The following is a 25844-nucleotide window of genomic DNA, read 5'->3' as shown; positions in this document are numbered from 1 at the left end:
CCTCACGCGTCTTATACATATACTTAACGTGCTTTATAAACTTTATTCACCTTATAAGTATAATCCTTATAAGGTGAATAAAGTTTGAAGCGGCCTGCATCCAGGCCGGCCGCTTCAGATGCAGGCCGCTTCCAACAGGTCGACGTGGAGATCTTTGGGGGAGGCCTATGTTCAGCAGTGGACTTCCTGTGGCTGAGATGATGAAGTATAATCCTAGCGCCTTATATATTTCCGACGCCTTATATGAATACCTCACAATCTTTATATACTTACTTACTGTCTTATATAGATACTACTTCTGGCGCCTTATTTATATCACTTTTTAATTAATTCTATTGCTTATTTATAAAATGAAATAACAAAAAGGATACCTACTATTAATTACCTATCGTTAGGTTTTTTTTTTCTTAATGGTCTATTTTATTCGTATAAGTTATTGAAATATGTTCGCAATGTTATCCTAGAGAAAGGAACCGACTATCGAAAGGATCGTCCGCATGGTCAATAAAGACATACTTTTTATAATATTCTACGTACGAACGTTAATCGAATTTCAATGGAAATTACTGAGACACAAAAAACACACAAATAATATAGAAATCAAACAGGAAAACCGCTGGGTTATACAAAACAAACTCCATCGTCCATTCGTTTTACGAATAAACAAAGATAATTGTGTTTACCCAAAGATCCTAGTGTAAATTTCATTGCACGAACAACCTTCACCGATATTGCGCTAATATTCCAACAAAGTTCTTTAACGATCAACTAATGCATAATGATTTATGTGTACGCGAATGTAAGGAGTCCGCCCCGTGGCCACGAAGGCTGCAGTCTTCGAAACGTCGGGAGCAAATTATGATATAAAGCCGCGATAAACTCCGAAAAATAGTTTTATTTTAATGTAGCAACTAATGGTTTTAGTACTCAAAAAGTATCATAGAATGCTTTAGTTAAAATATTTTTTTGCTAACCCTTAGCCACCTCTCTGAAAACTTAAAAATATAAACCACGTCTATCTGATTTGTTCTCTTTCGAACCAACAATAGCGTGCTAAAACTATATTCATGAAATAATTAAATTATGAGGTGTTGCTTAATGCGTTTACGATTCATTTTTGCCCAGTTTTTGACCTACTTTATCGATTTTACTCGAGCGACGTTCTACTTCAAGGTTATGAAAAGCACTTGAAATATTACTTTATAAAAAGGAGTTGAAACATCTCAGAATATTCTTGAATATCACCACAACGTAATATTACTTACGTAATCACTTAGCCAACAAATATTTGTTCTGTACACACCTGTGCTAGCCCATTTTCGTTAAATTTTAAGCAAATTAGTATTTGTAATATTCTTTTAAACGAAAATGGATTATTTATTTATTCATTAGATGCAACTAAGAAAGATGGATGCAGGCCGCTTTTTACATACATACATACCTACACAACATCACGCATTTATCCCCGAAGGGGTATGCAGAGGCGCAATTAGGGCACCCACTTTTCGCCAAGTATGTTCCGTCCCATGATGTGATAGGGGGCGAGCCTATCGCCATATCGGGCACAAATTTCAGACTCCGGGCTGATACTGAGCAGGAAAAAACCCAAATATCACTTTGCCCGACCCGGGATTCGAACCCTGGACCTCAGAGCGCTATTGTACCGGGCATGCAATACAACTACGCCACCGAGGCAGTCCGCTTTTTACATAATCTAGATATCTTTGGGGAACCTATGTTCAGCAGTAAAGTTCTTGTGGTTAATGATGAAGGCTGATCTAATTATCATTATCTTCTAATCCATGCGAATGATACAATAAACTGCATAAACATAGCATTGAGAATACATTCCGTATCCTAGCTTTATATTGCTTTACAGAAACGAATGCGCTGGTTAACCAAGCACCTCTTGCCAAAGGAATCTAGAGCCATCCCTAATACGCCGAAGAGAGCCACTGCGCGGTTTTGATTAGCATGCTAGTGGAGATTGCAGTAAGTTTACGTCAGTGGCGAAGGTCCATATAACCCGATTCCCGTCGGCTTCCCTTTCATAACTTAAAACATAATTATCATCGAAACGATTTATGGACCGCATTTATGTATATTACTACCTATATGTCGTGTCCGGTTCCCTGTTAAAAAATGTCATCCTACGCTGCTGGTATACGTGCAAGGTATAATAGGTATAAATTGTTAAGGTCACATTCTAGCAATCGTTCTATGTTTACCATCTTTCAAGGCTGCTGAAAGCTGAGTCGGAAGGCTGGTCTCCCGAACATAACGCCCAGTGACGACTAGGACGCCCTAAGACTGGATGGTAGTGGTATAATACTTCTCAACTAAACCAAACAAAACTTCTATAATCCGGCTAAATTAATACTTATACAATGTGTGACAGAGACAGCTATACTACGCATGTAGAAGTGAACGTCTTCGGTACCTACAGAAAGAGACACGTGATAGGTTGGTCTTTGTCTTTATACAGGGTGGTTGATTTGACTGTCTCGGTTGCGTAGTTCTAATGCTTATAAAATCTGCATACCTGAGAAGTTCTCTATAGGAATTTTGAGGGTGTGTGAAATATACCAATCCGCACTAGGACAGCGTGGTGGACTAAAGCCTAATCCCTCTCAGTAATAGCAGAGGACCGAGCCCAGCAGTGGGTTAGCATATAATACTGAGCTGATATTATTATTATTATATTAATGGCATCCACTGTTTTCACGCAATAAGTGCGCAGAAAATAGGCTTATTACAAATTCGGTTACATAAATAATATTATTATGATATTTTGTAGTATTCATTTTCAATTTACTGGGAAGCTGATGTTATTGAGCTGAGCTGATGATTGTTTAAAAGTATTTTTTTACATACTGGCAGTATAAAACACTTTTTTGTTGTCACTACAAGATATTTATTATTTAAGTAAATTTTTAAGTCTATTTTTCTTTTTTTTTAAAGACTATCGTGCAGTATAATTTTTATTATCATATTTAATTAAATTTTAATATCTGTTTACATAAACATACGCTGGAGTTTATCGTGAAGTTTGAACCGACGCAGAATTTACTTGATAATTATTGATTGTCGTATTTTTATTACGACCTACTTTTCGAATAACACTTAAGTTACTTAATAGCATCAAAACCGGTTATGTGGAAATTGTGTTTAAGTTTCTGTACTAGTTATTTTCCATTATATACCTACAATTTGACTGCGTTTATCTATAAAGCTGTTTTTATGTGACTATTTGCCAATTGTAGTTAATATATACCTATAAAATATTCTATTGTAATCTTATATATGGTCCTATTTTTAGTATAAGACGGATGTTCCAAATTCTTTCACTAATAGTAATCTACTCAGCCCTAATTAACAATAAGTATTTCGATTTGATTTCTTCTACCAATGACTGACACGGACGGAATCGCGTAGAAAAGTTGGATATTAATTGGTGCAAGTTTCGACATGTTGATAAAAGTAATCAAAAAACAATGTTTATCTTCGCACGAGATTAAATTATTCATGCATTATATAGGACGGGCCTTTGCGATTGGACAGGCTTAACAGCTTGGTCAGTGCGGTTACAAAAATACATTCTTAAATTAGCCTTAATTTTTTGTATCTAACATTTACATTGTTTTTAAAAGTACCCACAGTCAATAAGACTCCTGTCTTATGTCGATATCGCCTTATAATGCTAAATGTGACTGTTGCAGATCAGAAGGGTAAAATACTATGATAATACACTGACTGCCCCTAACCACCCCCCAGTGAGGCAGTTCTTGTGCGCTCGCTCTCCACACTGAATGCCTATGCACGGGGGGATTTGTCGCGGCCTTAACACACAGTTAAGCGTGTATACCTCATTGCCAATTCACATTGAAGCCATGAGGGCTCGCGAACATTTCGTGGCACTCCCTTCCTCATCTTAAGAGAGTTCCTTCTTCTTTCCCCACACTTCTTTCTCCAGATATCTACACCCAACTTCCCTTCAGGTCTCTGCAGTCGCTAAGACCGGGGATTCATGTATAAATTTAAAAAAAAAACATTCGCTGGTTTCCCTCGGTGTTGACTGCGTAGTACGATACAAAAATAAATACTTTAAGTGACAGCGAATATTGTATCATGGAATTCTCACTACATGCGCCATGCTGACTACTTCGGTGGCGTAGTTGTATTACGGTATAACTGCAGAGCTGAAGTCTCAAATTCAAGCCCCAGGTCGGGTAAAGTGATATTGAATTTTTCTACTCAGATTATGAAATTTGTACCACATAGGGCGATAGACTAACCCTATCACGTTATGGGACGAATACGTACGGCGATAAGTGGGTGTGCGAGTTGCACCTCTGCCTACCTCTCCTAGAAAAAAGACACCACTCAGCTCTTGGTGGTGACTACAGTCAAAATAAATCCCAGTACCATCAATAAAACAACAGCCTGTATATATGAAGTTGTTTTATCTCTTTTTATTAAGAAATCCACGTTGACTATGAATGCTTATAACTTGCATAAACATTTGGTTCGTCCTCTAAATAACATCTATTATAACATTTTGGATTTAAATACGCAAAATGACTAAAGTGTTGGCTTTTATATTCATCGCCGCTGTTATTTGCAGTGGATTAACAGGTATTTATATATAGTTTTTATGCTGTAGTATTAAGATTGTTTTTGCTGTTGATTGGAGTAAAAATATTGTGTATTTTCGTTCGTGACTTCGTATTTATCTGGATTTTATTCCGCATAACGACAAGCACCGCTTTTTCCTATGTTTGGTTTTTTCGCATTTTATAACATTTATATATGTTACCTTCATTGTATACTTGAATATAAGGTAAATATGGGACTTTTTGACTCTTACCTATACGATATCGAAGTTGTCCATAGTACGTACTTAATTGCAAATAGACGGATTTAGCCGTATAGACGGAATAGGGAACCCTGACCTTACGACAATATTCCTCAAGCTTTCCGCGAATGTCTTATACGACTACAATCAGAGAATTGCTCACATGTAACCCTTACATATTGAAAACTATAGTGACTTTTAGCTGTCCTTCCGTATAATTGACTTTGAAATTCACTATAGCGCGAGATTTTCGAGCTAACAGTACTTGAATGATTAGAGCCTACAAATCACATTTATTTATGCTGATACGGCAGTGGCTCCACTGCACCTGATAGTGGAGTGGGGTCCAATAAAATGTCGACTGACGAGAGATGATTGATTGATGATGATTTGTCGACACAATGCCGGCCTGGGCCCTTATTCTGTATGATAGTGTAAACGCGTAACTCGGCCGTGTCATGTTATCTTCAAGAAATGTGCGTGGAATGGTATTCTGTAAGCCAAATTTCTATAGTCCTAAACATGATGCGTTGTGTTACGTACTTGTTATGCACAGTTAAAATAACGTGCGGGATAGAGAATAAGGCCCCTGTTAGATATACGCAAGCTGATCCCGGAACGCGACAATTACATGGGCTATACAGGTTTTAATACTTTGTGTACGGTGGTCGGAAAAACATAAAAATCAGTTTCGTAGTTCCTGAGATTAGCGCATTCAAACCAACAAACTCTTCAGCTTTATACATTAGTATAGATGACTAAGGAACTCCACATGATAGTAAATAGAATGCCGTCCAGATAGTATCGCTTGACGAGAGACTATTTCTCGTCGTCAATTATGCCGGCCTGTTCGAAACCGGTTAGTATAAATGATTAAGCAACTCCACATGATAGTAAATAGAATGCCGTCCAGATAGTATCGGTTGACGAGAGACTATCTCTCGTCGATACAATTATGCCGGCCTATTCGAAACCGGTTACACGGTTTCCAAACGAAACACTTGTAAACCTGTATGAGTTTTATCACAATTTACATATTATAATGTAACTAGCGACCCGCCCCGGCTTCGCACGGGTGCAATGCTGATACTAAATACTCTACAGAAAAACTGTGAACGTTGTATATAAAAACATAGCGGCCCGCTCTGGCTTCGCACGGGTATAACATAACAAAATAACAGTATTTATCCACTATTTAATGGATGTTATTATACATATAAACCTTCCTCTTGAATCATTCTATCTATTAAAAAAACCGCATCAAAATCCGTTGCGTAGTTTTAAAGATTTAAGCATACAAAGGGACATAGTGACAGAGAAAGCGACTTTGTTTTATACTATGTAGTGACTATGTAGTGATGATGTATGTATGCTAAGGTGGTTTGGGCATTTAGAGAGGATGGATAATAAGAGACTGACAAAGAGAGTTTATAAGGCGAATGTGGATGGAAGAGCCGGTAAGAGTCGACTGCACCGAACCTTCGAATGTCAGATATCTGACATTCTCAGTAAAGGCCAGGTCAAGAGTACTGAACCGGCGGGAATGCATGAAAAGATTAATGAAGATGGAAGAAGCGCGAGAAGTATGCCAGAATCGTGCAAAGTGGCTATCCATAGTCTCTGCCTACCCCTATGGGATATAGGCGTGATACTATGTATGTAAATACAATATTATATATTTTCAGGTGCTGAAGACATATGTTCGTTGCCACCGGAAGTGGGTCCCTGCAGAGCCGGTTTTCGGAAGTAATTAACACAAAACAATAGATGATAACAAATAATCATGAAAACTTGCTTTACAAACACGCTTTACACGCGACTTTGTTAATTACGTGATGTACGCGACTTCGGTCGCTAACAGCCTTTCCCGCTAAAAATAAATCTATTTAGAAATACTAATTACAATATAATTATTTTCTACATAAGCAAATTACCGGAATAAGTGGCCTATATGTATATCCAGGAAATAGTCTATTCGTGCATCAAATTTTATCCAATTCCGTTCAGTGGTTTAAATTTTTAGTACTAACAATCATTCACACAAACATTCGCGTGTATGATTAGAGAAAAATAATATGAATATAAATTTATTTTTACTTCGTATAATATGTAAATCCCCTTGCCTGTGGTAGGTCTCTCATATGTGAGGGTTCCCCTGGGTAGGTACGAAAGCAATGTCTTTTTCTGCCGCCAAACACCAGTGTGTAGTCACTGTTATGTTCCGGCTTAAAGGACATTGTAGCCAGCGTAACTACTGGACATAATAGGACTTAACATCTCATGTCTCAGGATGGCGAGCGCAGTGGAATACCCAACAATACTTTGTAATTCAAGGTGTTGGATGGTGTTTTTACTGTTTATGGGCCGTCGTATCGCTTACCATCAGGCGAACGGCAAGCTCGTCTCGTCATTCAAAGCATTTTCTATAGATCTATGTTATATTTACTGCCGACTACAACCTATTATAATCACTTAATACTGCCATTATAAAACATACGTGTATTTTTGCCCCAAATCAAAATGATAACCAATTAATAATTATATTCCAGATTCGCATACTACAGCGAGCTGAACAAGTGTAAATTATTTACATACGGTGGTTGTCAAGGAAACGAAAACAACTTCGAAACACTGCAAGCATGTGAGCAAGCTTGTGTGAAAAAGTGATACTAAAAAAGACGCATCCAGTGACCGCTCAGCCTTATTCTAAAACTGTATTCAATTTTATATAAATAAATTTTGGTAAAAATATTATATCAAACATACCTTGTTTCTTTTTTGAAAACATTATAACCAATAAATTGCATTTTTTTACAGAAGAGCCTTTTTATTTATATATTCTAAAATACATGATATATTATTACGAATACTCAGTTACAAAAATAGCATAAACATACGGTTAAAATACTATACACACACAATCACGCCTTGAATCCCAGAAAGGGCAAGCAGAGGCGAAACTGGTGCACCCACTCTCCACCGTATGTATTCCGTCCTATGATGTGATAGGGGTCTAAGCCTAAAGCCATATCGGGCACAAATCCCAGACTCTGGGCTGATACTAAATAGAAAAATCAAAATGACTTTGCCCGTGCCGGGAATCCAACCCGAGACCTCAGCACTGCAATCATACCCGTAATACATCCATTCCACTGAGGCTATCCATATATAATACAATACATCATATTTTAAGACAAATAAAAAAAAAAGTATCTTCTGCAAAAAATACAAATTTTCGTTTACAATGTTTCTATAAAGGCTCGCCTAGGAAACACGAAATATTGTAGGTAAGCGACATACAATAATATTTTAATATTTTTTATAAGCGACACACAAATTAACAATTATTTTCTATATATATATATATAGAAACTGAAAAACATTAACGTTGAATTTTTATCATTTAGGTCGGAAATTAATGTCAATAATATTACCTTCATTATACTTCCCTTTGCCCCCGACTCACTTTGCGTGAAAGTCTCTTCCTGAAAAAAAATCGATATCCATGCATTTTCTAAGATAAAAGTGACGTAGATCACACTCTACGCAACAACGAAATGTCAGTAATAACATAAAAGAATTATTAAAAAAATAACTACTAGACTACAGTGTAACTACTGGACATAAGACTTAACATATGTCTCAGGATGGCGAGCGCAGTGGAATACCATACAATACTTTGTAATTCAAGGTGTTTGATGGTGTTTCTACTTATGGGCGGTCGTATCGCTACCTTAAGGCGAACGGCAAACTCGTGTCGCCATTCAAAAAAAACAAACATACCTTCATGTTTTTGTTTATACATATCTATGCATGTACTATCGATATAAATGCTTATATATTATGTAGATTATGAAACACCAAAATAAAATTATAGTATCGAGGTAAATACTATACAACAGCCGCATATAAACAATCGATTAGTTTTATTTGCAAAAATATTTCCAAATATACAAGACGTGTAAAATGAAGAAAATTTTCATTTTTCTTTTTTTAATCGCCGTTATTTATTGCAATGGAGATGAAGGTATTTTAGTTTAGTTTTAAAAACTGTGCATATATTCAAAATATATTAAGTAAATAACGCCGTTTCTCCCCGAACGGGTAGGCACAAACAGTACATATATATTTATATCTACTTATTTTCAGACTAATTCCTCGTAGTTTCGTGGTTTACTGTGAAATTAATCGTTTTGTTATAAATTTAGTTCATTTATTTCTTTAAAAATGAATAGTCAGATATCTTTCACCTAATTGTTTAAGCGACACAAACAACAATAACCATCAAAATATTGACTAAAAAAGTCTTAAGGCAATATAATTATTTTGATCACAAAGTTCTATGATTTATTTTGCTTCACGGTGAATGCGAACATCGTGGCGGAACCTACATACATGAGAATGCTTCACAAAGAATTTCGAAGGTATGTAAAGTCTGCCAACCCACACTAGGCCAGCATAGTTGACTGGTGCCTAAACCCTCTCATTAGTAGAGGAGGCTCTTGCCCAGCATTGGGTAGCACATAATAAAGGGCTGGTATTATTATTATTATTACACTGTTAAAGTTCATAAAGATAGAACCCTGTTATAGGGACGGTAACAGGCCTGCACAATGCATAATTGTGCCAAGCGCCAAGAGATGGCGTTTTTAGTTAGTAGGAATAATTATAATCTATCCGTAGTAATCTCTACCTTAGGTCTAAGGCAATCACTAGGCAGAGCAAAAAAAATATACGGATTGTTTATTTTCAGACACTCAAGATATATGTGATTTAAAACTATGTCTCGGACCTTGTTTGGCATATATTATAAGGTTAGTTCCAATATGAAATATTTTATACGGTTACGGTAACTTTGTTGCAGTGACTGTCGACTAATCGACAGTTGATTAGTTGAAGCAACTTTCAGTATCGTAGTAGTTGTTTATTAAATATTGATACTTTGTTGTTGCCGCTGCGAGTCTTATGTCAGGTTATTTGATACAAGTTGACAGCGTGTATGCGGGGCCTAACCGCCATTTTAATAAAAAACAGTTAGAATTTTAAATTATTAACCCCTGTATGACCCTACCCTCGGTACTCTGAGATATTTAACGGTATGTCAAATGCGCTAATGCCTTCAAAATCATTAAAATTGGAAAACAATGCATTCTGCTAAACAGCATAAAAATACGAATCGTTTCAAGTATTTTCTACCACCAAGCAGCAGTGTGTAGTCACAGTTGTGTTCCGGTTTGAAGGACATTGTAGCCAGTGTAACTACTGGACATAAGAAGACTTAACATCTGATGTCCCAGTATGGCAAGCGCAAACGATACTTTGTAATTCAAGGTGTTAGATGGTGTTTCTACTTTTTATCATTCAAAGCAATAAAAAAAGTAGTAATTGAATATAAAAAATGTGAATTATTAATTTAAAGACTTTTTTCTATAAGAGGTAACGACTAATCAAATAATTGATAACCTCATAAAATACAAGAGATTGCACATTACATTATTTTATTACAATACTTTTAAATGTAATATTTTACCATAATTTTATATGACAGAAAAGCCACTCTACACAAAAAATAATTTAAAATAACGACATCTAGTGATATAAGACTAAAACTATTTAAAGTTTAACCAAGTAGAGAGTATAATATGGAGACCCTTATAACACCTTTTTGTATCAAATGTTCGCCAAACCATGCCTAGATGGTTCTAAATCAGATAAAGTTCAAATGACCATGAATTATGAAACTGTCTAGTGATTTTAAAGAGGGATCAGTATTATTTAATGTTTGATTATTGCCAACATTTTGAAAATCAAGAAGATAAGAAAAATTTTCGTAATTAATTCAATTTATCTGTTATTTCTAAATAGAATAAAAAAAAAACCTTTTTTAGATATGGATACGACAACGACCTAAAGCAGTGTAGAAAATTCGTATACGGCGGTTGTCGAGGGAATGAAAACAATTTCGAAACTAAGGAAGAATGCGAAGATGCCTGCCTTGACGACTGATGTGCTCAACGTGACCGTCCTGAAGTTAGTCCAATGATGTCACAGCTAGTGTTTCATCTAGGGGAGGGAAGGGATTGCTGCCTTTCAGTAGCGAAGGGTAACATTTTCCGAAATGAAATCCGACACAACACATAGGTACTACTAATATGCATAAATTTGCAAACCATTCCAATGATAATTAGTTTTTACATAAATTGTGAAAGAGAAGTATGCGGGAATCGGGATAAACGGTCCCTTCGCCACTGCTGCCCCATTTGGGTTTTGTATACCTACGATTTTTTCTATATGCTTATGTTGGATTAGTTAAATTACTGGAAATACCTATAAAAAAATGCATCTGGCAAAGGCCAAGATGTGGGTTACGCCCCTCGGCCATGACTGATATCATAAGCCATGCATATAACAGACAAAACCATAGACCTAGAAATTCTTAATCAAAAGGTATGATTCCTACATCTAGGCATACGGTATAGGTCTAACATCAGGACGCCCAAATTACACTGTACCAATTTGACGTGAAATATTCATAAATTTTGTGATTTGTGAGGTATTTTTTGTTTACCCATAAACTTAATAAAATTGAATTTTGCACGCTCTGTACTCTATGATCCCTTAGACCCAGCAGAACACGGTTTAAAAATGCAAAAACAAACAGAAATGTATCTAAATTCAGTGCATCATGTAATATAAACTGAAATATAACGCGTCTATGTAAGAAATAACTCCCATTGATGCTGATTCATGAGACAAACCATGTATTTTCACTATATATTAAACTCTATGTCGGTTAGAATAACGTACAGTGTTAAGGAAGTATAAATCGACGGTTGAAAAACTAATCGACGTAAGCGACATTGTTTTGTGACATTAAGTTTAATACATATTTAAAATAAGCACCTTTTTCTACTTTTTTTTTTAATCTAGTTTAAATTTTTCGAAAAAATGTCGCTTAAGTCAATTAGCATTTGAAACGTCAAAATACATAATTGGGTCAGTTCGTGCTTTTCCACGCGTCTGTATCTATGTTTATTATCTATAACAAAATAATTTATCTATTTTATTTATAACTCAAATAAAGCTTTAATATCTACACTCAACTGGTCTAAAGTCATACTAATGATATTAGGTTATCTCTATTGTAACTAATATGTAGATATTGAGTGTAGATTCATTTGGTCTCAAGATGATACTATTGACATCGGACTATCTAAAATAAAATAAAATAAATAAAATACTTTATTTATCACGTAGGCGAACAAAGTTGCACTTATGATACGTCAAAACAAAGAATAAGAATAATTATTATTTCTAAACAACTATTAAAATCACTTATATAACTATGGAGATTTTAAATTAGGGATAAAGTTTATACAAAAGACTAGGTACAAACCGAAGTAACCAGCTCGGGCTGGCAAGTAGGGGAAATAGAAGGGTAACGCGTCGCGATCCTCACCGGCGAGGACATGAGCCCTAACCTAGCTAACCTACCAGCCTTTCACTAGCTACCTAAGTGATGACTACCCGAAGAAGAAAGGCAGAAAGAAACTCCGAGCTTTCTTTTTTGTCATCAATTGTTCAGTACTTCTTTTGTATTTTTTCCAAGTCTTTCTTGTACATAGTCACAATAGTTATATAAGCTAATGCACGCACATCACCGTTAACATGGGATAAGATGAAATCCAATCGACTAAACCTGGAGCGGCATAAAATAAAATTAGCGATAGCAAATAAAAGAGAACATAGATTCATACTTACTTAAAGTAGTAAAAATTCGCGCAGTTGAAGAAAATGTAAAATAATTAATAATCATGGATATTTCTGCCTTTAAAATTTCGTCATATTAAATTTTAAAGGCCGAAATATCCATGATTATTAATTATTTTACGTTTTTCTTCAACTGCGAGAACTAATCACTAACTAGACGTGAATTTAAATTCTTTACTTGCCAATACTTGTTTAGTTACCCAGATTAAAGCCGAAACAAAATGTATGAAAATGGACCTTGAGCTACCACCTTAAATAACGGCGTACAGCGTGCATTCGCCTACATTTACAATCATAGTTTTCAATCATGAGAAAAGAAAAAAAAATAGTGATATTGAACAGGCAAACACAACATGATCGGGTGGTCGTCTTTCAAAAATTACATTTCATTAAGATATGATATGATTATGTCAAATTAAGATATGATATGATTATCTCTATAGTAACTATTTGCATCGGCACTGCAGCCATACTATGAAGCTCGATTAACCGCCATTTTTAATAAACGATCCCAATCGATTTTTTTTTATCTATCTCAAAAATGAACCAATAACAAAAAAGTTCTTTTTGACATGCTTACAAATGAGTTATTTTGATTGGTTCATTCTCGGAATGGGATTAAAGATTGAAATCGGGGTTGTTTATTGAAAAAGCCTGTAAATAACCCTAGTTACTTATAAATCAACGCTACCCAGACCAAATTCTATCTTCAAATATTTAGCCACAAAAGCTAAGAATAAATTCAAAACTTTATATCTATCTTAAGTTTAATAGAATTCTTTCCTTGTCTAAAATAAAGTCAACCCTTTATATTTAATTTTAAGTGCAGAATAATACTTTGTCCTAAGGGCACAAAATTCACGATTTTGTTTGTGACGAACTAATTACTCCAATTCAATCGACGAGAATGTATGTAAAATCCGCCACACACACTACATCAGCGTGGACTAAGGCTGAAAACCTTGTAGGCTTCATTTATAATTCTATTAGTATCTAGGACGAAGGTGCTCAGCAGTGAGAGAGAGAAACAGAAGAGATGTTATCATTCTTATAAAGACATTGAACGTATATCATTCGACGTAAAACATCATAGGTATCTAAATACAGAATTCGGATTAGAAATATAGTTTCGCGATATTACATATGCTTTATAACAGATTTGGATCATTACTCATGACTGTGCACGTCTCCCTTCGTTATGAAAATCATGTTAAAAAATCCACACAAAGTAACGCCTGTGATGAAAATTGTAATCCTAAATTCACCAGGTTTTGTCCCGCACTCGCCCAGCAACCCTATCGCCTCTGCAATTCCATACACCTGGCGTGTAAAAAAGGGCGCTACGCCAGTGCGTCTCACACCACTGCGCACGGGCTATTTAAAACACAGTGCGTGTATTTTGCTGCACTTCCTTAGCGCATTTTATAACACGTTTTGTGTGGTTTGGCACCCTTGTAGAATTTTTATACCACACGCTTGGTAACTAGTCTTTGATGCTATAGTGGCGTTGCGCGTTTGAAACCTAAAAAGTGTGTGTGTGTATCAATGCATGGCTGATTTTTTTTATATATGACTTACGTTTCTTAGCTTGATAAGGGTCGACTTATAGAAATGCATCGGACTTTTAGGTAACCGCTTTATTCGCTCGCCTTTGAATTAAGTGACCATGCTAAGAGCTACCCACTAACAAGATATAATCCTCGGATCACATCGGGCACGTGGAGAGGAAAGAGATATCAACGATCATAAGCAATGATCGAAGATTATTTATAATAAGATAACCTACTTGCTCTTCTGTCGACTTGTGCTTACTTTTACAATATTTTTAACGAATTCTATAAAAAAAAAAAACATATCTTTACCTCAATAATACTCTATCGTTTGGCAGAATTAATATATCACGATTTGTTTAAAATTTAATTATTGAACCCAAAACAGGTTATCATTTTAATAACTACTAGTATATGCGGCGATATGAAAATATATGAACAAAACAATTGCCATTCCAAGAAATCATTAGATAACATAAATTCACGCTTTATTTCCACTGGGATAAGCAGAAAACGTTTAGCAGAGGCTATTTTTGTAATGTATGGCGAGCATAGCGCCTCGAGTTCAAATGTCGAGCAACTTATGGGATTAGGATAGCTTTTGGTGGGAAATCAGGCCAGCGATGTTAAAGATATGTTACTTCTCACTAATATTATAGGTGCAAAATTATTTGAACGTTTGTAAGAACTAAACTTCGAAACCCCTGAACGGATTTAGATGAAATTTAGCACACAAATAAACCATGTTTTGTTCAAATATTTGTCTGTGTGTGGCGCCGGCATTAGATTAAAGTACAAGCTGTTTGTCTCGGAAAATAACGACTGAACATTTATCCTGAAAAAGGAGTTTGAGGCGGGCGGAGTTGTGAGCGCATCTCTGTTAATATTCCTGATATAAATAATTTTAAATTAAGTGTTTATCAATACAGCTCTGCAAATAGGTCAAGTGCATGTCACATGGTATAATTTTATCTGGACACAATTATTTCGCCATTTGGACGATACATTTGTGTTCTTACTCACAATGAATTTATTATATTTCCTTTCGTTTCTGGGCTGTATTACTCTCTGCTTGAGTGCCGGTAAGTACAATATAAATTAATTTCGTAAATATGTTGTGACAAAAAATATTTCGCTCAATATTCCGAATCTTCATTACAAAGAAAACTTTAAGCCATCTGTATTTGAGTTGTTTTTATTCTTGATACCATCTATTTTAATTAAAAAAAAAATGAAACATGAAAATAATATATTAAAGCGCTTTATTCACGCTCAATCTTGACGTATCGCTCGCTGTACGCCACGGTTGGACGCAGCATATACAATACCGTACACGCATCCATCGCAGATTTTTAATATAATAAATACAACAAATATACGAAAACAACATCTAAAGTTCAGTTTTAATTAGTCTCTGACTCCAAATTTGATCGATTGTTCTGCTAAGTTTTTTATTTGATTTTTATTATGCATTTAGCTACAAAGCAGAAGTATTAAGTAATATTGATGTGGGCACTCGCTGGATCGTGCAAATCCAAAAAGCAATTAATAATAATTATTGACGTACGTCTAGACTATTCGCTGTCCTTTTGCATCAGGCATCGTGTGTCCTTGGTTGGCTTACGTCAAGATGGAACGTGAATAAAACGCTTAAATTTATATTTTAGAAAATATTAAATATGGAATTATTTATTCATAATTAAAAGCGAATAAAGCATTTTTTTTATAATTAAATTTTTATAATTGTAATAATATATTGACACACGAGATGGACACATGACCTCATGAATGTCGTAGGAGGTTGCCAGATGCGGGCTTCCAATAGGGCGATCTGGAAATCATTGGAGGAGGCCCATGTTCAGCAGTGGACATCCTGCGGCTGATACTCATGATGATGATGAATAATATATTTATAAGAATTGGTCTCTCAATGCATTGTTGGAAAGAAATAGTGTTTGAAAATATTATTTATTTACTAGTTGACCCGACAGACGTTGTCCTGTCTTAACTGTGAATTTGACCAAGGGAAATAGGAATTCATTTTTATATATATATAGATATTTCTTCGTTAAAACGATTGTGATTTTTATTACTTTTACAGGTTTGTACAAACCTCCTAATAACATAGAATCTGAGAACGAAGTTTACACCGGTAAGAGATCGTTCATGTTTATTTAAATTATAAAGTATTTTTCTATTACATAGTAAGGTAAACAAGCAACAGATTACAGGAATAAACAGCCGGCGGTAGGCTTCTCATATACAAGAGTGTGTTTTTGTAGATATCAGTGGCGTAGGATCCTTATAACCCGATTACTACCGGCTTCCCTTTATGTAGAATGTATGTAAATATAAAAAATACAGAATTTAGCGTATTAGTTCTAGTTTTTCGTTACCCAGCAGATTTTCTTACTCTTTCCTCGTCAAATGTTAGAAAATCATGAGATTCTAAACTAAGACTGCTGTCACTAGACCAAAAAGATTTAAATATCAAAGTATTTATATAATTAAATTGATATATTTCAGGAAATATTTGCTTCTTGCCATTGGAAGTTGGGGTATGCCGAGCTCTGTTCTTTAGGTAAGTTCGAAGACAATTCAGAAACGTTACTTAGCTAAGTACGGAGCAATGCTATGGTAGTAAGTCACATAATTTCGTTGCGGGATAATGACAACGTAGTTTTCCCTGAGACTCGCCGAGCTTCACTGCTCGGTGTCATAAAGTACGTGCCACTGCTGATCCTGGCTCCCAGGAGTAAGTGGTGAGTGAGTGTAGTGGTGGGCGTGAGGGCGGAAAAGTCGCTAAAAATAAAGCTAATTAAAGTCAAATAAAACCGTAAAAATGTCGAAACAATGCATACGGGGACAATACACGTCCTCATAGTATTGTTTGTGAATGTAGTAGTCTCATTTGCTCGACTTTTACTAAAGCGTAGCGCAGACGCTCTTGTCTTGTTGACGAGAAATACTGCTATAAACAAAACTGACAGTCGAAGTTCAACATACCTGTACTTATTCATCCTGCTATTCCAAATGTGGGGTTGGCGTAACACTTTCGAATCCCAGGTCGGGCAAAGTGATATTTGTGTTTTTCAGCTCAGTATCAGCCCGGAGTCTATGCCCGGTATGGTGATAGGCTCGTCCTCTATCACATCATGGGACGGAACACACTTGGCGTAAAACCCTGGTTGCGCCTTTGCATACTCCTTTGGAGATAAATGCGAGATGTGTGATTTTAAATGATTGCTAACAATCATTTTACAGAATTATTGCTAGCAATATACATTTATGAAATAACTGACGATTCTCGCCTTAGAAACCAATTTAAAAACAACTTATCGTGGGACCAAGATTAATGTTACTTTGATTTCAGGTACGGATACGATCCAGCGATAAAGGCATGCAAGGAATTCATGTACGGCGGTTGCCAAGGGAACGCTAACAATTTCAAGACTTTAGAAGAATGCCAGGAAGCCTGTGAAGCCTAAGTACCTGGACTTCGTTAAAACTATGATGTTAAGATATAACACTTCAATAAAAAGTTATAAATACAGAATCGTTTAACTAAAACCCTCAAATATACTCAAGCCCTTTACCCAAATGTTTAAGCAGAGATGTACCAACACCTAGAGTTCGAAAGCTTCTAGCATAATGTGATACGGGCCAATATATTTTTTGATTTATATATATCCAAACACACAATGTGAATAATTATCGATGAGTTTAAAATCTCCATTCAGATTTTGGAAAACAAAAATAATATCCAGTTAGAAAATTTAAACCAAGCTTAATTTGATGCCATTCGGTACTCTGGCAAGGATCAAAGACTATGGGGTATCCAAGTAGGTTTAGCAAAGCGACTGATAAATGATGGAGTAAAAAGTTTTCGAATGGAAACCATAGACGACATAATCGAGGTCAATGGACGTCACTTGATGTAGGTTTCCAAAAGACCGGTCTGGTAATCTTGAAAGAGTCCTATGTTCAACAGTGAACAGTGGACATGAAACTAATGCATATAAAACAAGCAAGCCGCTCGCTTAAAGGAAGATACTTAAATGAACAAAGGGCTAATGCGACGAGTCAGCGGCTCACGTGATGGTAAACGAATATGCTTAAACAGTAATAACAATAAAGTTCATGCTCTCATTGCCCTGCATCCTATGATGCAGGGTAATGAGAGCATGATGCCTCGTTAATATCTATATATTAATAAGGCACTTCTTGCCAGAAGAACCCGGAGTCATCCCTATTGCGCCTAATAGAACCACTATATGGTTTTGATCAGCATGCTACCTGAGTCGTGGGAAGTTAAACTCGGCACATCTTGTAAAAGAAACTTGGAACCATCCCTTAATGACACTGTGTGGTTTTTATCAGCATGCTACCTGAGTCATAAGACGTTAACCCGGCACTTCTTATCAGAGGAACTTGGAACCATCCCTAACGCGCCAATGAGACATTGCATATTTCTGATTTGTATTGTACAGGGTACAGCAGGTATTTTAGGGACACAGCCCAGCGGCCTGATGTTTACCATCTTTCAAGATCGCTCAACGAAGGTTCTGGACCAGGTACCCCAACGTAACCATCCTGTCGGTCCTAGGACTACCTAGTTACAGGGTACTGTGGTATGTAGGTACTCCCCAAGAAATCAAACTAATGATCTATGATACGTTCCTATCCTGCTGTCAAGTAAATACTCATAGAAATGAGTGGGAGAGAGAGCTAGAGTCCGGCCGTAGGTAATGTAACGTTGTCTCTAAGTTCAGGAAAGAGACACGTAATTGACCAGGCTTTGTGTACAAGCTGCCATGGGTAATCATCTCCCGTCAGTCGAGATTCTATTGGACCCCACTCTACTTACCATCAGATGTAGTGGGGTCACTTTGTCATGCATGTAAAAAAAAACTATTATATGTACGCTCGACATTAAATTGCACTATAACAAGAGGTAATTTTTTTTGAGGAGGTAGAAATCGCACGCTGAGCCACTCCAGTTATAAAAATACATTCTTAAACTGTCCTTAATTTCTCAAAAATAGATATTGAAATATTATTTTTTTATGCTAATTAGGTCTATTGCGAATCAGGTTGGAAAAATCTTATAATATAAATCACCTAACAACGAGTCTATTGTATAGCAGATTGTTACTATATACATGGTCTCTAGGGTCAATATAAATATCATCAGTTATGCATCACAATGGCCAATGGTGAATTTTTTGAAAAGATAACCCAAGGCAAAAAAATGGTCGTACTATTTTTTTTATTGCTACTGAATTACGAGACAAGCATGCCGCTCGCCTGATGATAAGCGATATGATCGCCCATAAACAATAGAAATACAACGCCTTGAATTATAAGTATTGTTTGGTATTCCACTGCGCTCGCCATCCTGAGACATGAAACGTTAAGTTTCATTACGTCCAGTAGTTACACTGGCTACAATGCCCTTTAAACCGATACACTATAGAGACTACACACTGCTGCTTGACGGCTGAAATAGACATTTTGGTGGTACCTACCCAGGCGAACTTACATATTGACCTACCACCAGTTAACATATCGCGGCCAATTGATCAGAAAACAAAAACTAAGACAAACGTAAATAAACCTAAAAGTGAAGCCGCTAAGAATCGGATTGTATTGACACTTCGCCACAAATGCATCAGCCTGTATATAGACTAGTTTTTATCTCCTCATGACGATTTAAAGCTGAGTATTAGCGCTAACATTTCCATAAGCGTTTGAATCGTCCAGTTATCAACATCTATTATAATTGACCAGAACGTGTTAGCAAAATGAATAAAGTGTTCGCTTTTATATTCATCTCCGCTGTTATTTGCAGTGGATTAACAGGTATTTATAGTTTTTATGCCATTGTATTAAGATTGTTTTTGCCATTCATTAAGAATATTGTGTCACAACTTAATAATCTGACTTCTAATTTCACATGACCTTAGGCTGCGTTTTGTTTCATTAATTTCCTTATTTACATCATACGTGAATATTGGCTTTGTATTCTTATAGCTACCAACTTATTCCGCAAACGACTGATCCCAAACCATTTTTTAGTATTTCTTAGCCAAATAACGAACAAAAGGTGTTATAAGAAATGCTTACAATTTCAACATTCACATTTAACGTCATTTCATTAGTCATACAAAAATTTACATTTATCTAGACATAATAGTAATTTCTTATTTTACGCGACTGTTAGCCATTGAAATAAAACTATTTTGCTAATTTTATGGCGGTTTTTTTATATATTTTAATTTTTTCCCGACGTCTCCAAAACTTAGCAGCCTTCAAGGTCACGAGAAGGACTGAGGTTTTGGTCATCCGAAAACTCAAAGTTACAATATCAGCCTACATTTTACAATTGCATGAAGGCTGAAAAGTCTTCGAAATATCGGGAAAAAATTATGAAATATAAGAGACCGCGATTAAATATAATAAAACATGTTTGATTGCAATCTCTAACATTCTCGTAAACATAAGAAATCATTACTTCACGGAGTTTTTTTATGTAAACGTAGTATAACCGCTTCCTCACTACTACCTCTCCGTAGGTTTTTGACGATGATGATTTCCATGATGTAAAATCAAGTCAATACGAAGACTCCAGATAGTAATTGCTCTATAATAATGTCAGCCCTGTAATATATACTGTCCCACTGTTGGGTACGGGCCTCCTCTACTACTGAGAGGGATTAGCCATAGTCCACCACGCTGGCCTAGTGCGGATTGGTAGACTTCACACACCTTCGTTATTCCTATAGAGAACATCTCAGGTGTGCAGGTTTCCTCACGATGTTTTCCTTCACCGTTAAAGCAAGCGATAATTCACAAAGAATACACTCATAATTTTTAGAAAAGTCAGAGGTGTTTGCCCTTGGATTTTGAATCTGCGGACATTTGTCTCGGCAGTCCGTTCCACACAAACAACTAGGCTATCGCCGCTTTTCCTCTATAATCATTTATAGAATTAAGACTAACCTATCCATTGGCACCTTATGCTTATTCATAACCTTTTTTATTCGGGCATAGTAAATTAACTTCACCCCTAAGGGTAAGGTGATTGCAGTCCAGATAGAGTATGATTAACGAGAGATTATCCTTCACCAGTCAACGCAATTATGCCGGCTTTTTCGAAACTAAATGCATCCCGGAACGCGACATACGAGATGTATGTTTTTATCACAACTAAAATATAATGTAATGTATTTCAGATGCTGAAGACATATGCTCGTTGGAGCCGAGGAGCGGACCGTGCAGAGCCGAATTTCTGAGGTAATTATCAAATGAACACAAAAGCAGCTTACAAAGGGAAAAAATTTCATAAACACGCTGTTGCGACCAATGGCGAAGGGTCTATATAAGCCGATTCATGCCGGCTTCCCATTCATAACATATGAAGAATCTAATAATCATTGGAACGATATGCAAACCGTATTTATACATATTAGTATCTATATGTTGTTTCCCTTTCGGAAAATGTCACCCTCTGCCACTGGTTGCGACTTTGTTTATTGGTAGGTGTTACTCGCGGCTTCACTCGCTACGAAGTCCCTGTAGAAATCCGTGACGTTACCTGTAAGACGTCACTGCCATCTATTTAAAAATGTGATTAAGGAAATCCACTGAAGCAAATTACCAACAGAAAAAGTAGGCTATATGTTAATCCCTAACATGGTCTAACCGTACACCAAATTTTATCCAAATCCGTTTAGCGGTTTTTAAGTTTACTTCTAACAAAGATATAAACATGTACACATTAGTATTTTAATATTCAGTATGAGTAAAAAGTTCTAAGATTATATAGAGGGGACATTGGAAAGATTGTCATACAAACATTTTGCGCTAATGCGATGGTTACTTAATCTACCATGAAATGATAAAACATCAATGTGAAATACTTTATGTTTTTTCCATATCGTGATTTGCAACTTTTTAATGTGTATATTAGCATATTTGCTGTAAATATGATAATTTTGTAAATACTAAATGACGCTGTAACGTTTTATCACACGGACATTTCTAATAAGGTGACTTAATACGGATTGGTGCTTACTTTCGGAGCAACTATCTATACTGTTTAAAGTCTTTAAGTTCATACTCCAAGTCGTATGACACTTTAAACGATATGTAAACACAATGGCTTTAAAAAGAAAATTTGAAGAGATCTCTATGGTATAGTCTGTCACTCACACCATCGTAAACATTGCCAATTTTCCATAGCTTCTCTTGCTATAGGTTAATGAATAATATTTACTGAGTATACTATACTATAGGCAGAATGCCGCACCACGACTAAAAAGACCTATTAATCCTCTTAAGGTATATAGATGCAAAAACGTTAAACAGTTATATCTTAGAAATCTTTGTATATGTGCAAAGTAACGGGTAGTGGCAGACGCTCGCAAACCACTTTTTTGGATTATAAATAAATAAAATGCGAACACGGATTTATACTTTTATTGACTTACTCAAGCCGGTTTTTTCTATAAAAACCTAGCGTTTACAGTTCCTCACGCGGTGCAAGCTTTTTGTTGAATTCGGCGACATTTTTGAAATAATTTAGTTTGCGAGCGACTGTTGCAATCCGCTGAGTTGTAGCTACACTACTACCTTGCCTTTAAATGGATAATATTGCCCTTACTACCACACCTCGCCCTTCAATATAAATTTACTGGTGGTGGATCTCTCATATGTGAGAGTCCGCAATGTCTATTTCGGCCGTCAAGCAACAGTGAGTAGTCACCGTTGTGTTCCGGTTTAAAGAACATTCTAGCCAGTGAAACTACTGGACATAATGAGAGTTAATGTCTCATGGATGGCGAGCGCAGTGGAATACCAAACAATACTTTGTAATTTATTATGTATTAATTGTAAATGGAATTAAAATAAATTCATTTTCATATAATATTCTTTTATTACAATGACAAATGTCAATCATACAATTTACTTTTTAGTGACCATAGAGTGGCCACGAACACAACATAATTCAAGGTGTTGGATGGTGTTTCTGCTGTTAATGGACGGTCGAATCGCTTACGTCATTCAAAACAATAAAAAATATATATTCCCCTTTTAAATATTATTATATTTCAGATACGCGTACTACAGCGAGGAGAATAAATGTAAATTGTTCGGATATGGTGGTTGCGACGGGAACGCTAACAACTTCGAAACAATGGGGGAATGTGTGAAAGCTTGTGTGAAACAGTGATCTAATTTAACCATTATGTTTAGACCGAGCGCACGTTGGATACGTTTGTGCGATTTTTAGTAGTCCAAATCGCACGACTACGCACGAATCTTTTTGATTAAAGAATCTCGAGATAGGAAGCTCTGGGCCCTTATTCTGTATGATAGTGTAAACGCGTAACGCGGCCGTGTCATGTTATCTTTGAGAAATGTGCGTGGAATGGTATTCTGTAAGCCAAATTTCTATAGTCCTAAACATGACGCGTTGTGTTACGTGCTTGTTACGCACTGTCAAAATAACGTGCGGGATAGAGAATAAGGCCCCTGTTGTGTGTTTATGCGCATCGTCATTGGATTACAGTTTTTTTGGATTATATTTTAGAAGAAACATAATGGACATCGTTTTATTCACACTATATACTTGACAGAACAGCAAGAACCTGATTAAAACGAAACTAAAGCTACAGTACTAAAACCCAGTATGTGTATTGGGTAGTCAACACATTCGTTCAAGAATCGCAGATATTAGTGCGATTCACAATCGTGTCCAACGTGCGCTCGGACGTATTTTTTATTATATTGAATTTTATAAAAATAAATATTCTTTATCGCACGTATATTTACGTAGATATTTTTTTATTCCCGAAATATATATAAATATAAACGACACACGATACTATATATCTATATATATAAAGGAAAAGGTGTTAGTTACACTATTTATAACTCAAGAACGGATGAACCGATTTGGCTGAAAATTGGTGGAGAGGTAACTTAAAACCAGGAGACGGACATAGGGTACTTTTTATCCCGTTCCCACGGGAACGGGCGTGACATAAGACGTGGTATAAGAAAGTAAAATTTGGTATGGAGATAGTATAAGACTCTGGAAAGGTTATATGCTACTATCCCGGGAAAATATATAGTGGGACTTTTATCACGGAAAACTCCTTCACGCGGGCGAAGCCGCGAGCAAAATTATAAATAAAACTATTGTAGTGGCGATAGCCTAGTTGGTTGTGGAACGGACTGCCGAGACGAATGTCAGCAGATTCAAATGCCTCTGACATTTCTAAAATGATGTGTGTATTCTTTGTGAAATATCGCTTGCTTTAACAGTGAAGGAAAATATCGTGAGAAAACCTGCATACCTGAGAAGTTCTCTACAGGAATTTTGAAGATGTGTGAAGTCTACCATTCCGCACTAGGCCAGCGTGGTGGACTAAGGCTTAATCCCTCTCCGTACTAGAGGAGGCCCGTGCCCAACAGTGGGACAGTATACAAACAGGCCTGATATCAAATTATTGTAACCGACACGTCAAAAACACATTTATTTATATAGAATTCTGATGCATATTGCAGTTGCATTTTGTCATTTGTGTCGGAAATACTGAATTAATTAAATTATATCTTAACTGCCTACATACACTTCCCTTGCCGAAAACATTTTATCTATACTACTATACTTCGCTTCGTTCCTGACTTCGTATGCGTGAAGGTGCATAAAATCACGCCTCTATCCCATAAGAGTAGGCAGAGACTATGTTATATAATAATATGTTTCGCTTCCTCCACCTGCATCAATCCTCTCATGCATTCCCGTCGGTTTAGGGTATTACTACTAATAAAAAATAAAAATAAAATACTTTATTTATCACGTAGGCGAACAAATTTGCACTTATGATACGTCAAAACAAAGCATAAGAATAATTATTATTATTTCTAAACAATTATTAAAACTACTTATATAACTATGGACATTTTAAATAAGGGATAAAATTTATAATAAAAACAAGGTACAAACCGAAGTAACCAGCTCGGGCTGGCAAGTAGGGGGAAATAGAAGGATAACGCGTCGCGATCCTCGCCTACTACCAGCCTTTCACTAGTTACCTAAGTGATGATTGCCCGAAGAAGAAAGGCAGAAAGAAACTCCGGGCTTCCTACTGGCTGCTAACTGGTGGTAGATCTCTCGTATTTGAGTCCGCCTGGGTAAGTACCACCGCAATGTCTATTTCCGCGGCCACGCAGCAGTGTGTAGCAACTGTTGTGTTCCGGTTTAAAGGACATTGTAACCAGCGTAACTACTGGACATAATGAGGCTTAACATCTCATATCTCAGGATAGCGAAACCCGAGAAAGTGACCCAAGTAAGTGTGTCGCGTTCCGGGATCCGCCTATCCGATTCCAACAGACCGGCATAATTGTGTCGACTACCAAGGGATAATCACCTCTCGTCAGTCGACATTCTGTTGGACCCCACTCCACTTACCATCAGGTACAGTAGGGTCCCTTTTCCAGGGTCAATTTTTTTTATACAGACAGCTGTATAAAAAAAGTTGTCAATAATGAAAAAGAATAGCAAACAAACATACATCCATATTTTTGTTTGTATTGACTTGAACAGGCAATATAAATGCTAATATATTATGTAGATTTATTACATTTGAAAATAT

General features: G+C 36.2%; 2 protein-coding genes across 4 annotated transcripts; both read left to right on the top strand.

The window, feature by feature from the left end:
• Positions 1-4487: 4487 nt before the first annotated feature.
• On the top strand, positions 4488-24011 carry LOC115440283 (hemolymph trypsin inhibitor B-like). 3 transcript variants are annotated; one of them, XM_030164519.2, is made up of 3 exons: positions 4488-4635; positions 6541-6601; positions 7405-7669. In XM_030164519.2, exons 1-3 carry the CDS (start codon positions 4578-4580, stop codon positions 7520-7522), a joined length of 237 nt encoding a protein of 78 aa, XP_030020379.1. In that variant the 5' UTR covers positions 4488-4577; the 3' UTR covers positions 7523-7669. The 3 variants fall into 3 exon arrangements, with proteins under 3 accessions (XP_030020379.1, XP_037295939.1, XP_037295938.1); XM_037440042.1 differs by lacking the exons at positions 6541-6601; positions 7405-7669 and adding exons at positions 21411-21471; positions 23293-24011 and having other exon boundaries at positions 4500-4635; XM_037440041.1 differs by lacking the exons at positions 4488-4635; positions 6541-6601; positions 7405-7669 and adding exons at positions 19901-20037; positions 21411-21471; positions 23293-24011.
• Positions 15102-17726, top strand: LOC115440284 (hemolymph trypsin inhibitor A). Its single transcript, XM_030164520.2, has 4 exons — positions 15102-15257; positions 16277-16327; positions 16702-16756; positions 17549-17726. The coding sequence occupies exons 1-4, from the start codon at positions 15200-15202 to the stop codon at positions 17661-17663; spliced, it is 279 nt and encodes a 92-aa protein (XP_030020380.1). The 5' UTR covers positions 15102-15199; the 3' UTR covers positions 17664-17726.
• Positions 24012-25844: the final 1833 nt, after the last annotated feature.

The sequence above is a fragment of the Manduca sexta genome, chromosome 18 (assembly GCF_014839805.1).
Source record: "Manduca sexta isolate Smith_Timp_Sample1 chromosome 18, JHU_Msex_v1.0, whole genome shotgun sequence".
NCBI classification, from domain to species: Eukaryota; Metazoa; Arthropoda; class Insecta; order Lepidoptera; family Sphingidae; genus Manduca; species Manduca sexta.
Note: the sequence above shows the minus strand (reverse complement) of the source record. Positions and strands in the feature narration are given on the sequence as shown.